The following is a 12,659-nucleotide window of genomic DNA, read 5'->3' as shown; positions in this document are numbered from 1 at the left end:
AGAATCCATTGCACACTCCCTGTGAGCCAAGCAGACAGGTTTGGGGGCCACTGAGATAGGGGACACTTCTGGAGGGGTCAGTGACTGCAAAATGGTGGCAGTGGGATGATCTGTTATGTCTACCCACACACATGCAGCTGCACAGTTGCAGAGATGTGAATGCAGGAAGCCAGGTGTGAGTCTGAATTCACATTGGTTTTTTTATCTTTATTCAGCAGTCATTCCTAAGGCCTGCCCGAGCCTGGCATCTCTACAGAGGAGTGGTGCCATCAGGACCCCTGTGGGGCAGATCAACACTCAAGGCAGGTGCAGAATCAACAACCTGTGACAAAGCCAGCCATTCCTGCCAGGAAGCATGGGGGATGAGCTGGCACCTTGCCCTGTGGGCACTACAGCTTGGCCGGCCCTGATCCAGCTCATCAGCAAGACACCCTGCATGCCCCAAGCAGCCAGCAACACTTCCTTGGGCCTGGGGGACCTCAGGGTGCCCAGCTCCATGCTGTACTGGCTTTTCCTTCCCTCGAGCCTGCTGGCTGCAGCCACACTGGCTGTCAGCCCCTTGTTGCTAGCGACCATCCTGCGGAACCAACGGCTGCGACAGGAGCCCCACTACCTGCTCCTGGCTAACATCCTGCTCTCAGACCTGGCCTACATTCTCCTCCACATGCTCATCTCCTCCAGCAGTCTGGGTGGCTGGGAGCTGGGCCGCATGGCCTGTGGCATTCTCACTGATGCTGTCTTCGCCGCCTGCACCAGCACCATCCTGTCCTTCACGGCCATTGTGCTGCACACCTACCTGGCAGTCATCCATCCTCTGCGCTACCTCTCCTTCATGTCCCATGGGGCTGCCTGGAAGGCAGTGGCCCTCATCTGGCTGGTGGCCTGCTGCTTCCCCACATTCCTTATTTGGCTCAGCAAGTGGCAGGATGCCCAGCTGGAGGAGCAAGGAGCTTCATGCATCCTACCACCGAGCATGAGCACCCAGCCGGGATGTGGCCTCCTGGTCATTGTTACCTACACCTCCATTCTGTGCGTTCTGTTCCTCTGCACAGCTCTCATTGCCTACTGTTTCTGGAGGATCTATGCAGAGGCCAAGACTTCAGGCATCTGGGGGCAGGGCTATTCCCGGGCCAGGGGCACCCTGCTGATCCACTCAGTGCTGATCACATTGTACGTGAGCACAGGGGTGGTGTTCTCCCTGGACATGGTGCTGACCAGGTACCACCACATTGACTCTGGGACTCACACATGGCTCCTGGCAGCTAACAGTGAGGTACTCATGATGCTTCCCCGTGCCATGCTCCCATATCTGTACCTGCTCCGCTACCGGCAGCTGTTGGGCATGGTCCGGGGCCACCTCCCATCCAGGAGGCACCAGGCCATCTTTACCATTTCCTAGAGTTCTTGAGTCCACAGACTGGCAAACTGAGGTTAACAATCTATGTTGAATGCAGCAGTGTCCAATTATGACTAACTTCTTAGAACAGCACAATATAATAGTGGAACTGGGCCTTTCAGAGGACCTCAACTGATGATTTTCACCATTTTGACAGTTTTTAAGTAGAGAAAGCTCTCTTATGACACTGAAATCCTACTTGGAAATGGAAGCAAGTAAAGGCAATCAAGCAGGGCTCTGGTCTAAGTCAAGCCTTGATCTGCGTCCCTCCAATGGCTTGCTGCACACCCTCCCTGGCCACTGTGGATGCATCCTTGCTGACCAACACACAGAAGCCAAAATGTTGCTGACAGTGAGAACCACGGAGGTAGGCAAGCAGAGCTGCTGAGTCCTGGGACCATGAGCTCTATCTGAGCAGCCGCTCAGGATGCGGGAGGGAGGAGAGGAAGCCAACAATCCACAACAGTGAAGAGTGTCATGGAGATACCACTATAAAGCTGGAGTGTGCAAGGGTTACACTCTCACAATAAAGGTAAATGATAACCTAACCTTACAGAAGGGGTCAGCAAGGGAGTTTGCCTGCCTTGACATTCGTGCTGTGTAGAAGAAGAAGAAAATTCCTCGAGAATTCTTAAGTAGAAGCCACTCTTCAGACAGTTTTAGAGCCAGGCTTCAAATTATGTTAGTGGTCAAAAGACCTCAGTCTGTGGTTGGTGTGGTTCTCCTGGACGATCTGAGCTTCAACTTAGGCTGCAGAGAATTTCCAGAGTCAAAGAACCTCAAATAATGGAGCTGCACATGGTCAAATCTCACAAAACCACACAGGGAGATAAGGCACCATGAATGAGAGCAAGAAGAAACAAGAAGACAGCAGCGTCATACCACAGCTCCTTGAATTACCAACATTGGGTTGATATAAAAATGTTCAAGATGTTTTAAGACATTAATAATGACATGAAAATATGAGCAGGGATAATACTTTTTTTTAAATAACCAAGAAAATTTGGAAAAGATTTAAATAGAACTTCTTGAAACAAAAATATTAGAATTATGAGTTGAATTTAATATGGATTAAAGAGCATGTTAGACACAACTGGAAACAGACTCTGCAAATTGTGAGAGAGGTCCAGATAAATTACCTAAAATGCAGCCCAGAGGGACAAAGAGACAATCATATAAAAGAGAGATTAAGAGACATTGAGGTTGGGATGGAAAAGACTAACACACATTTAATTTGGGAATACAATACAGAAAACGTAGGAGAGGAAATATTTGAAGAGATAACAGCTGAGGATTTTTTCAGATTTGTTTAAAGATATCAAACCTCAGATCCGAGAAATCTAACCAATTATAAATAAGATAAATGACCAATAACCCACGTTGAAGCACATGATGCGAAACTGCAAACAGCTAACTACAAAGACAAGATATTTAAAGCAGGCAGAGATAAAAGACAAAGGAACAGCAATTAAACTCACCCTGACTTCTCAAACAATGGAAGAGACCAGCCTGACCAACATGGTGAAACCCAGTCTCTACTAAAAATACAAAAGAAAATTAGCCGGGCGTGGTGGCGGGCGCCTGTAGTCCCAGCTACTCCGGAGGCTGAGGCAGGAGAATGGTGTGAACCCGGGAGGCGGAGCTTTCAGTGAGCCGAGATCGCACCACTGCACTCCAGCCTGGGCGACAGAGAGAGACTCCGTCTCAAAAACAAAACAAAACAAAACAAAACAAAACAAAAAATAGCCAGGCCTGGTGGCACGTGCCTGTCAGCTACTTAGGAGGCTGAGGCAGGAGAATCGCTTGAATCCAGGAGGTGGAGGTTGCAGTGAGCCGAGATCACACCACTGCACTCCAGCCTGGGCGACAGAGTGAGACCCCATCTCAAAAAACAAACAAACAAACAAACAACATGGAAGCCTTGGCAACTGGAATAATGTTGCCAATGTGCTGAGAAAATAACTGTCTTCCTAGAATTTTATGTACAGAAAAACCTTTCCAGACCTTGATAGAACACAAAAGCTGAAAGACAGTATTCCTAGCAATACACATTAAGAAAACTTCAAGGGATGTATTTGTTGCAGAAGAAAAATTATTCCAGATGGAAGGTTTGAGATGTATGAAGAAATAGAAAAATCACTGGAGACTATGCACATAAATAGGAATAGCTATTGTCTAGTTGCCTACATAAAAGCAATAAAAATGTCTAATTTTGGCCTGGCATGGTGGCTCAATGCCTGTGATCCCAGCACTTTGGGAGGCCGAGGCGGGCGGATCACCTGAGGTCGGGAGCTCAAGACCAGCCTGACCAACAATCAGAAACCCCGTTTCTACTAAAAATACAAAATTTTGTATTGGCATGGTGGCGCATGCCTGTAATCCCAGCTACTCAGGAGGCTGAGGCAGGAGACTCACTTGAACCCGGGAGGCGGAGGTTGCGGTGAGCCAAGATTGTGCCATTGCACTCCAGCCTGGGCAACAAGAGTGAAACTCCGTCTCCAAAAAAAAAGTCTATTTTAATGGTTTAGAAAAAACGGAAAAAAAGAATTATATAACAGTGGTATATGTGTCAGAAAGGTGTAGTTGTACTTAAAGCATTCTAAAGTCTAGCAGTCTTCAGGAGGAAGGTACAGATATTAATCTAAGACTTTGTTAGGAATGCAAGTTAAAATGAGGTAACCACTAACAGACTAGACAAAACGAGGATCACTCTCTAAATAATCTAAGGAACAAATGAAATGAATAAGAGAAAAGATAACTTATCCAAAAGAAGGCAAGAAAAAATATATAGAAAAGTCAGGACAAATAGAAAGCATAAAGTAATATGATAGAATCCAAACAACTAATTCAAATTTACTAAAACAATAAATTTAAACGACTAAAATTTGATGGTGGGGAAACAATATTGTCCATTTACTTTTAAATCAGATATATGTTATTTATAAGAGATTATGCTAAACAAACAACAGAGAATGGGTGGAAGTAAAGCAATAGTTGGGAGTATAGAAAAAGACAGAAAGCCTTTCCTGGATCCTCCAATCAAAACTTAACTCAGGCTGGGCGCAGAGGCTCACGCCTGTAATCCCAGCACTTTGGGAGGCAGAGGCGAGAGGATTACCTGAGGTTGGGAGTTCGAGACCAGACTGGCCAACATGGTGAAATCCCGTCTCTTCTAAAAATACAAAAATTAGCCAGGCATGGTAGAGGGCACCTATAATCCCAGCTACTCAGGAGGCTGACGCAGAAGAATTGCTTGAACCCGGAAGGTGGAGGTTGCAGTGAGCTGAGATCGCGCCATTGTACTCCAGCCCAGGTGACAGAGCGAGACTCCATGTCAAAAAAAAAAAAAAAAAAATGATAGAAACTCGCTAAATGAAAGCCAATAGAAGAGACAAAGCTGACTTTAAAGCAAAACAGCCTTACTAAAGAGGGTGACAACATGATAAGTTCCAATTTATCAAAGGAGATAAAATTAACATAATAAGATAATGAAAATTTATAAAGCAAACATTGACAAAATTTTGAGGGGCAATTAACAAACCGACTTTCATAGAGAAGTTTAAGAGTGCTCTCTCCCTAACTGGTAAAGCAAACAGACAAAATAAATAAGGATATTGAATACTGAACAACACAATTGACAAGTTTGACTTAGTGAATAAATTTAAAATATGGCACTTGACTATTGGAAAATACATAATATATATAAGCATGCCTGGAATTATTAAGAAAATTGACCACATGCTACCCCCATAAAGCAAATCTAAGTAAGATTTCAAAGACTTGATTCCAATGCAGACTATATCATCTGGGTCCAGTGTAATTAAGTGAGAAATAAGTAACAAAAAGATAATTGAATAAAATATGCTTGGAAATGTAAAAGTCACATTCTAAGCAATTCATAGATCAAAGACTAATTAATTAAAAGCAGAAATCAGAAAATTGTTTAGAACTGGGGGATAATAAAAATAGTACACATCGAAATGCATGAGATGCAGCCAGCAACATTTAGAGGCAAATGTACACTCATGTGTGTTCTTCCCAAAATGAAAAAGGCTCAAAATTAATGAGCTAGGATCCAAATTAAGAAACTGGAAGAAGAACAGCAGATATGTGTTAGTTAGCTCTGACTGTGCCCCACAGGGGCTTTGCAGATGTGGCTGAGTGAAGGATCCTGAAAGGAGGGTTATCCTGGACTATCAGGTGAAACGATGCAATCCCAGGGGCACTTGCAAGGGAAAGAAAGAGGCAGGAGGGTGGGAGAGATACGTCATAATGATGGCAGCCAGGTCAGAGACCAGGAGAGATGGGAAGATCCCATGCTGCTGGCTTTGAAGATGGAGAAGGGGCCACTACCCTAAGAATGTGAGCAGCCTCTAGAGAAGGCAAGGAGGTGGATTCTCTCTTTGAGCCTCTGGAAGGACACAGTCCTGCCTGCACTGATTTTAACTCAGTAAGACCCATTTTTAACTTCTGATCTTTAGAGCTGCACGATAATACATCTGTATTGTTTCAAACCATAGATTTTTGGTATTTTGTTACAGCAGCAACAAGAAACTCATCGAGTGGCCTTGGCTTGGACGCTCTTCTCTGCTTCCCAGTGTTGTCACTGCCAGCAGGTTAACCCAGCCTCATTCACAGGCTTCCAAGAGAGGTTCACAGGTTTCCAAGAGAGCAGACGTGCCAGAAGCTTAAAAGCAGCACGCCATGACTTTGCTGCACTCTGCTCGACAAAGCACCAAACAGCACATGGCTCATGGAAGAAACAGTAGACACTACCTCCCCATAAAGGGAGTTCCAAGGCCACACAGCAAGGGACAAGGATACAGGGAAGGGAAATACTAGGGCTATTGTCATAATCTTCAACCACAAATGCAGCAAAGTTAAGGATGCCCTTACTTCAGCAATTATATTCCCACATATATTCCCTAAAGAAACACTTGTTCATTTACTCCATGTTCACAGAAACACTATTAGCTAAAAATGAGAAACAACCCAAACAGCCATCAATTAAAGAATGGGTCAATGCATATGGAAGAGTCATGCAATGGAATACTGTACAGCATTGAAAAATAAACAGTTGTACACATCAGTATGGGTGAATCTCATAAGTATATGCTTTTTGGAAAAAGGCAAGTCCCAGAAGAATACATGCTAATATGACTGCATTTGGAGATACGACCTGTAGGGAGTTAAGTAAGTTAAAAGAGGTCATGAGGGTGGGGTCCTAATGTGATAGGATTGGTGGCCTTAAAAGAAGAGAGATATCTCTCCCTTCCTACAGTGAAAAGACAGCCTCCTGCAAGCTGGGAAGAGAGGCTTCGCTGGGAACTAGTGCCGCCTGCACCTTGATCTCAGACTTCTAAAGCCTCCAGCACTTCGAGAAAGTATACTTCTGTTGTTTAAGCCACCCAGTGTGTGGTATTTTGTTACGGCAGCCTGAGCAGGCTAATATAGTGGGAAAGTATTAAAAAATACGTAAAAAGATAATAATGAACACAAAATTCAGTACAATGCCTATTGATATGTGGTGGGGAAGACGATGCGGAGTTCTAAACTGTGGTTCGTATATTTCTTCAGCAGGGTGACGGGCATACAGCATCTGTTCCTCTGTTATATTTAAAATTGCATAAAGAGGCCAGGCACGGCAGCTCACACCTGTCATCCCAGCACTTTGGGAGGCCGAGGCGGGAGGATCACGCAGTCAGGAGATCGAGACCATCCTGGCTAACACGGTGAAACCCCGTCTCTACTAAAAATACAAAAAATTAGCCAGGCGTGGTGGTGGGCACCTGTAGTCCCAGCTACTCCTCCCTCAGTAGCTGGGGGAGTCCCAGCTACTGAGCAGGAGAATGGCGTGAATCTGGGAGGTGGAGCTTACAGTGAGCCGAGATGGCACCACTGCACCCCAGCCTGGGCGACAGAGCGAGACTCCATCTCAAAAACAAAACAAAACAAAAACAAAAACAAAAACAAAAAATTAGCTGGGCATGGTGGCACGCGCCTGTAATCTCAGCTACTTGGGAGGCTGAGGCAGGAGAATCGCTTGAACTCGGGAGGCAGAGGTTGCAGTGAGCCGAGATGGTGCCACTGCACTCCAGCCTAGGCGACAGAGCAAGACTTCATCTCAAAAAATAAATAAACAAAATAAAATAAAATAAAATTGCATAAAGAGTTTATATACACCATTTAATGTATGATGCATACCAAATACAGTAATTAAACCACATAGCCTACAGCCTCCCCAAAGCCCTCCCACTTTCCCTTCCCCCTGTGCACAGGAGAAAATAAGACCCAGGAGGGACATAACGTGCCCAAGGTCACGGGCTGCTCATGAAGAGGCCAGCCTGTCAGCTCCTGGCCATGTGCCTTGCCAGCTTACAGCCAGCAGCAAGCTGCTGTGGCGTGGTGGCACTGTGTTCATCCCCAGGCTCACTCTGCTCAGGAGCCAGCTCGGATCGATTTGTTAATTTCCCCACAAAATTCTGTAAATGATTGCTTTATAAATTTTCATTCTCTTATTATATGTGTTAATTTTATCTCCTTTGATATTGGAATTTATCATGTAGTCACCCTCTTTAGTAAGGCTGTTTGGCTTTATTTATTTATTTATTTATTTTTGAGACGAAGTCTCGCTCTGTCGCCCAGGATGGAGTGCAGTGGCACGATCTTGGCTCACTGCAAGCTCCGCCTCCCAGGTTTACACCTTTCTCCTGCTCCGCCTCCCGGGTTTACACCATTCTCCTGCCTCAGCCTCCTGAGTAGCTGGGACTACAGGCGCCTGCCACCACGCCCAGCTAATTTTTTTGTTGTTGTTTTTTTAGTAAAGACGGGGTTTCACCGTGTTAGCCAGGATGGTCTCGATCTCCTGACCTCGTAATCCACCCGCCTCTGCCTCCCAAAGTGCTAGGATTACAGGCTTGAGCCACCGTGCCTGGCCGCTCTTTGGCTTTAAAGTCAGCTTTGTCTCTTCTATTGCTTTCATTTAGTGAGTATTCGCTTTCTTTCTTTTTGAGACAGAGTCTCACTCTGTTGCCCAGGCTGGAGTGCAGTGGAGCGATCTTGGCTCACCGCAACCTCCACCTCTCGGGTTCAAGTGATTCTCCCACCTCAGCCTCCTGAGTAGCTGGGATTAAGGGCTCCCTTTACCATGCACGGCTAATTTTTGTATTTTTAGTAGAGATGGGATTTAGCCATGTTGGCCAGGCTGGTCTTGAATCCCAACCTCAGGTAATCCATCTGCCTCGGCCTTCCAAAGTGCTCAGGAGCCAGCTGGGGATAATGTGAGCAAGCATTTCTCAGGCGACTGTTATTGGTCCAGAGTGGCATGTACTGTAAACAGTCCATCAATAGAAGTCTCCTCTCCCATCAGAGGGCTCTGTGGCCTGTGGCTGCCATCTGTGGCCACTAGGACAGCAGAAGTCCCAGCTCTCCTGATAAGAGGCCAGTGAGATGCCCCACCCCAGACCCGGAACCAGGAGCCAGTGATGCCAGAGCTGGGACAGCCGTCGTGGTTGCTGCAACACCATCCCCCGGGCAGCAGAACCCCTCTGAGCCCGCTTGTGTGGTCAGCCAGGCAGGCCACAGCCTCACTGGCCAGCAGCAAGGGTGGCACCGTGGTGACTCCGAGACCTACCCAGGATCTCTCGGTACACCTTTCCTTCAGTTAAACCAGCCAGGGTTGGATTGTTGCTTGTGACTAAGAACTTGGATTTATACAGAATTTGATATAGGAAGAGGCAGAGTCATTACATGTTTAAATAATACGGCTTAAATAATAGCAAAAGAAGTGAACTCATGGGAAGCCCTGTCCTGGTGATTCTACATGATAAACAGTTCTCCCTAGCAACTTATAAATGTAACATGATCCCAACCCATACTTGAAGCAATATTGCTTTTACAAAAAAATGAATGAACAAGGATAGCCAGGAATATCCTGGAAAAGTAACAAGCAGGCCCTGGCCTGCCAGCTGCAACCACGGGGTACTAGCACAGGATGGAACGGGATGCTCAGAAATTGCTCCAAGACATAGGGCATGCAGGTATCGAGCCATGGTCTTCAGCAGAAGCCCACCCTCTGTACTCCTCTTTGTGGCACTGGGGCTGGGTTCTGCACACCCCGCTTGACCAGCTGTCCTCTGGTTAGGCTCTGCCAATAAGTGTCACAAGAAGCCAGCTGGAGGGGGTGAGACTCTGGGCCTTCCTGTTTTGCCCTGTGCCTGTCTGTATCACCCAACAGCAGCCCTTCCCCTCAGCAGGAACCACTGGTTCCAGCTTCCACCCTTCCAGGTTCTCTCTCACTGTGGCGGCACCCACGGGAGAGCGACCCCTTTTCCTGGCTCTGGTAACCACAGCCTCTTCCCTATGTCCCACAGTGCTTGGGAAAGAGCTGCTTCCTAACGTATTATCTCTGTGTTACTCTCTCAGGGTCCCCTCCCACCCGTTTAAACATGTTCAAACAATTCCCTATGTCTAGTTCTTTTTATTTTATTTTTTTTTGAGACAGAGTCTCGCTCTGTCGCCCAGGCTGGAGAGCAGTGGTGCAATCTCAGCTCACTGCAAGCTCCGCCTCCCGGAGGTTCACACCACTCTCCGGCCTCAGCCTCCTGAGTAGCTGGGACTACAGGTGCCTGCCACCATGCTTGGCTAATTTTTTTGTGTTTTTAGTAGAGACGGGGTTTCACCGTGTTAGCCAGAATGGTCTCGATCTCCTGACCTCGTGATCCGCCCGCCTTTGCCTCCCAAAGTGCTGGGATTACAGGCATGAGCCACCGCTCCCGGCCTAGTTCTTCCTATTAAAAGAATAGTGTGGTTTTGCTTTTCTGGCTCGTCCCTGATAGAATTAAAGAGATGATAGATACATAGCTTGACAGACACCATTCCAAAGCAGTGGGAAGTGATGGATTATCCAATCAATCATGTTGGAACACCCAGGAGACCATCCAGACAAAGACAGTTTCCAGGCTAATCAAATATTTGAACATCAAAATACAATCATAAAGAGCTAGAAGTTGTTACACTCTTTTTATTTTTATTTTTATTTTTTGACAGAGTCTCACTCTGTTGCCAGACTGGAGTGCAGTGGCACGATCTTGGCTCACTGCATCCTCCGCCTCCCAAGTTCAAGCGATTCTCCTGTCTCAGCCTCCCGAGTAGCTGGGACTACAGGTGCGTGCCACCATGCCTGGCTAATTTTTTGTATTTTTAGTAGAGACAGGGTTTCACGGTGTTGGCCAGGATGGTCTCGATCTCCTGACCTCATGATCCACCCACCTCGGCCTCCCAAAGTGCTGGGATTACAGGCGTGAGCCACTGTGCCCAGCCAGTTGTTACACTCTCACAGTATGGAAGGTTTCTCAGTAGAATACAGAATACTGAAGTGTTATAAGGAAATATTAACTGATTTTCCCATAGAATACTAGAGAGTTCTGCAGAAGGGAAAAATGCCGTAAGTGAAGTAGAAAGGCAAATCAAAACTTGTGACAAAATATTTGCTACTGATATGCAAAAGGGCCAGTTTTCAAAAAAATATAAAGTCAATAAGTTTAAGATGAATAAGCCAATTAAAATTGTCAAAGAACACACACACAGTCCACATAAAGGGAAATGGCCATGGCCCATAAACATATGAAAAGATGATTGGCCTCACTCATACAAGAGACGTGGAAAATAAGGCCACATGGACATGCCATTTCTCACCTCTTGGTTTGGTAAAGACTCAGTAAATTTAAGAATACTTTCCATTGACAAGTGTGATAAGTCCGGCTTGTGAGAATGTAAACTGTTTAAACCCTTAGGGAGGGCAATTTGCAATAACTAACAATATTTTAAATACGTACAATAATGATCCCATGTGATAGATACCATATCGCTTCTCATTTTACAGTTTAGGAAACTGAGGCACACAGAGGGTTAGTATCTTCCCCAGGGCCACAGATCTAATAAACAGTAGAACTGGAATTCAAGTTCAGACAGTCTGGCACTGAATACAATATGCAGGAACACTCCACCACACGAGTGATCCACTCATGTGACTCAGGGGTTCCATTCCTAGGTCTTTATCCTACATCTCTCATTGCACATGTACAAACTAAATGTGTTCAAAGATATTCACTGTAGCAGAATACTGGGAAATAACCTATTTCCCTTCTAGAGATATGTTCATATAATTACACGGCATCCATAAAATGGAATACAATACAGTCATTACATAACTGAAGCTTATACCAAAAAAATAGACGAACTGTTGAGTCTGAAAAACAAGGAGCAGAGGGCTTCCAGTTCTGGCAGCCATGGCGCGGCTTCTCCAGGGCTCCTCCTCACACCATATGATTGATAAAAGCTGGACAAATCCCGTGAAACCATAGTATGCATTACAGAGAGCAACCAAAGCAGCTGAGATAAGGGGCTGAAATCCTTGAATGAAAGGAAACTCATGAGTTGCGTTCCACATCCAGTCTGACTCTTCCCCTGGAAGTTATTCCGCGGCCCACAGGGAACAGAGCCCAAGCACAGCACAACAGCATAACTGGGCTGAGGGTAGAAGGGCCAGCAGCACAAACAGAGGGGAGCTAGGGAGAGGGAACCCCAAAGCCTGCATGCGCATTATCTTCAAGGTGTGCAGTGGCAGGGCTGAACTCCAAGAAACTAGGCAAAAACCAACCACTGGGAGGAAAAGAGCTGGTGGGAAGTTGTTGCCTACATGGTGCAGGGGAAACAGAAGCTGGAGTCAAGTCAGGCCGTGGGGGAGAAGACTTGCGAACATCCCAGGCTCTCAGCGGTATGCCCGAGGAGGGAGGCCATGCAAGAGGTCAGGTAAATTACAGCGGCCTGTCCCAGTGGACAGTAGAACATATTCAGACTGAAGCGCAGTGAGAAGGGTGGCAAATGCAGAAAGGGCACGGGAGAGATATGGGATATGGCAAAAAAAAAAAAAAAAAAAAAAAAAAACCCAGAATATATCTATATCTGGAATCCCAGAAGTAAGAGATTGGGAGAGAAGCAATATCTAAAGAAACACTAAGTGGCCGGGCACGGTGGCTCACGCCTGTAATCCCAGCACTTTGGGAGGCTGAGGCAGGTGGATCACGAGGTCAGGAGGTCAAGACCATCCTGGCTAACACAGTGAAACCCCATCTCTACTAAAAATACAAAAAATTAGCCGGGCGTAGTGGCGGGTGCCTGTAGTCCCAACCACTGGGGAGGCTGAGGCAGGAGAATGGCATAAACCCGGGAGGTGGAGCTTGCAGTGAGCCCAGATCAGTGA

At 46.2% G+C, this 12,659-nt stretch overlaps 1 protein-coding gene across 1 annotated transcript; it reads left to right on the top strand.

Moving 5' to 3' along the window:
- The first annotated feature begins 273 nt into the window (after positions 1-273).
- On the top strand, positions 274-1,539 carry GPR148 (G protein-coupled receptor 148). Its single transcript, XM_054478349.1, has one exon. It carries the CDS (start codon positions 356-358, stop codon positions 1,397-1,399), a length of 1,044 nt encoding a protein of 347 aa, XP_054334324.1. The 5' UTR covers positions 274-355; the 3' UTR covers positions 1,400-1,539.
- The last annotated feature ends 11,120 nt before the right edge of the window (positions 1,540-12,659 follow it).

The sequence above is a fragment of the Pongo pygmaeus genome, chromosome 11 (assembly GCF_028885625.2).
Source record: "Pongo pygmaeus isolate AG05252 chromosome 11, NHGRI_mPonPyg2-v2.0_pri, whole genome shotgun sequence".
NCBI lineage: Eukaryota > Metazoa > Chordata > Mammalia > Primates > Hominidae > Pongo > Pongo pygmaeus.
Note: the sequence above shows the minus strand (reverse complement) of the source record. Positions and strands in the feature narration are given on the sequence as shown.

Excerpts from the sequence above, each read along its gene's own strand:
- GPR148 (XM_054478349.1), top strand. The coding sequence starts at position 356 with ATGGGGGATGAGCTGGCACCTTGCCCTGTGGGCACTACAGCTTGGCCG.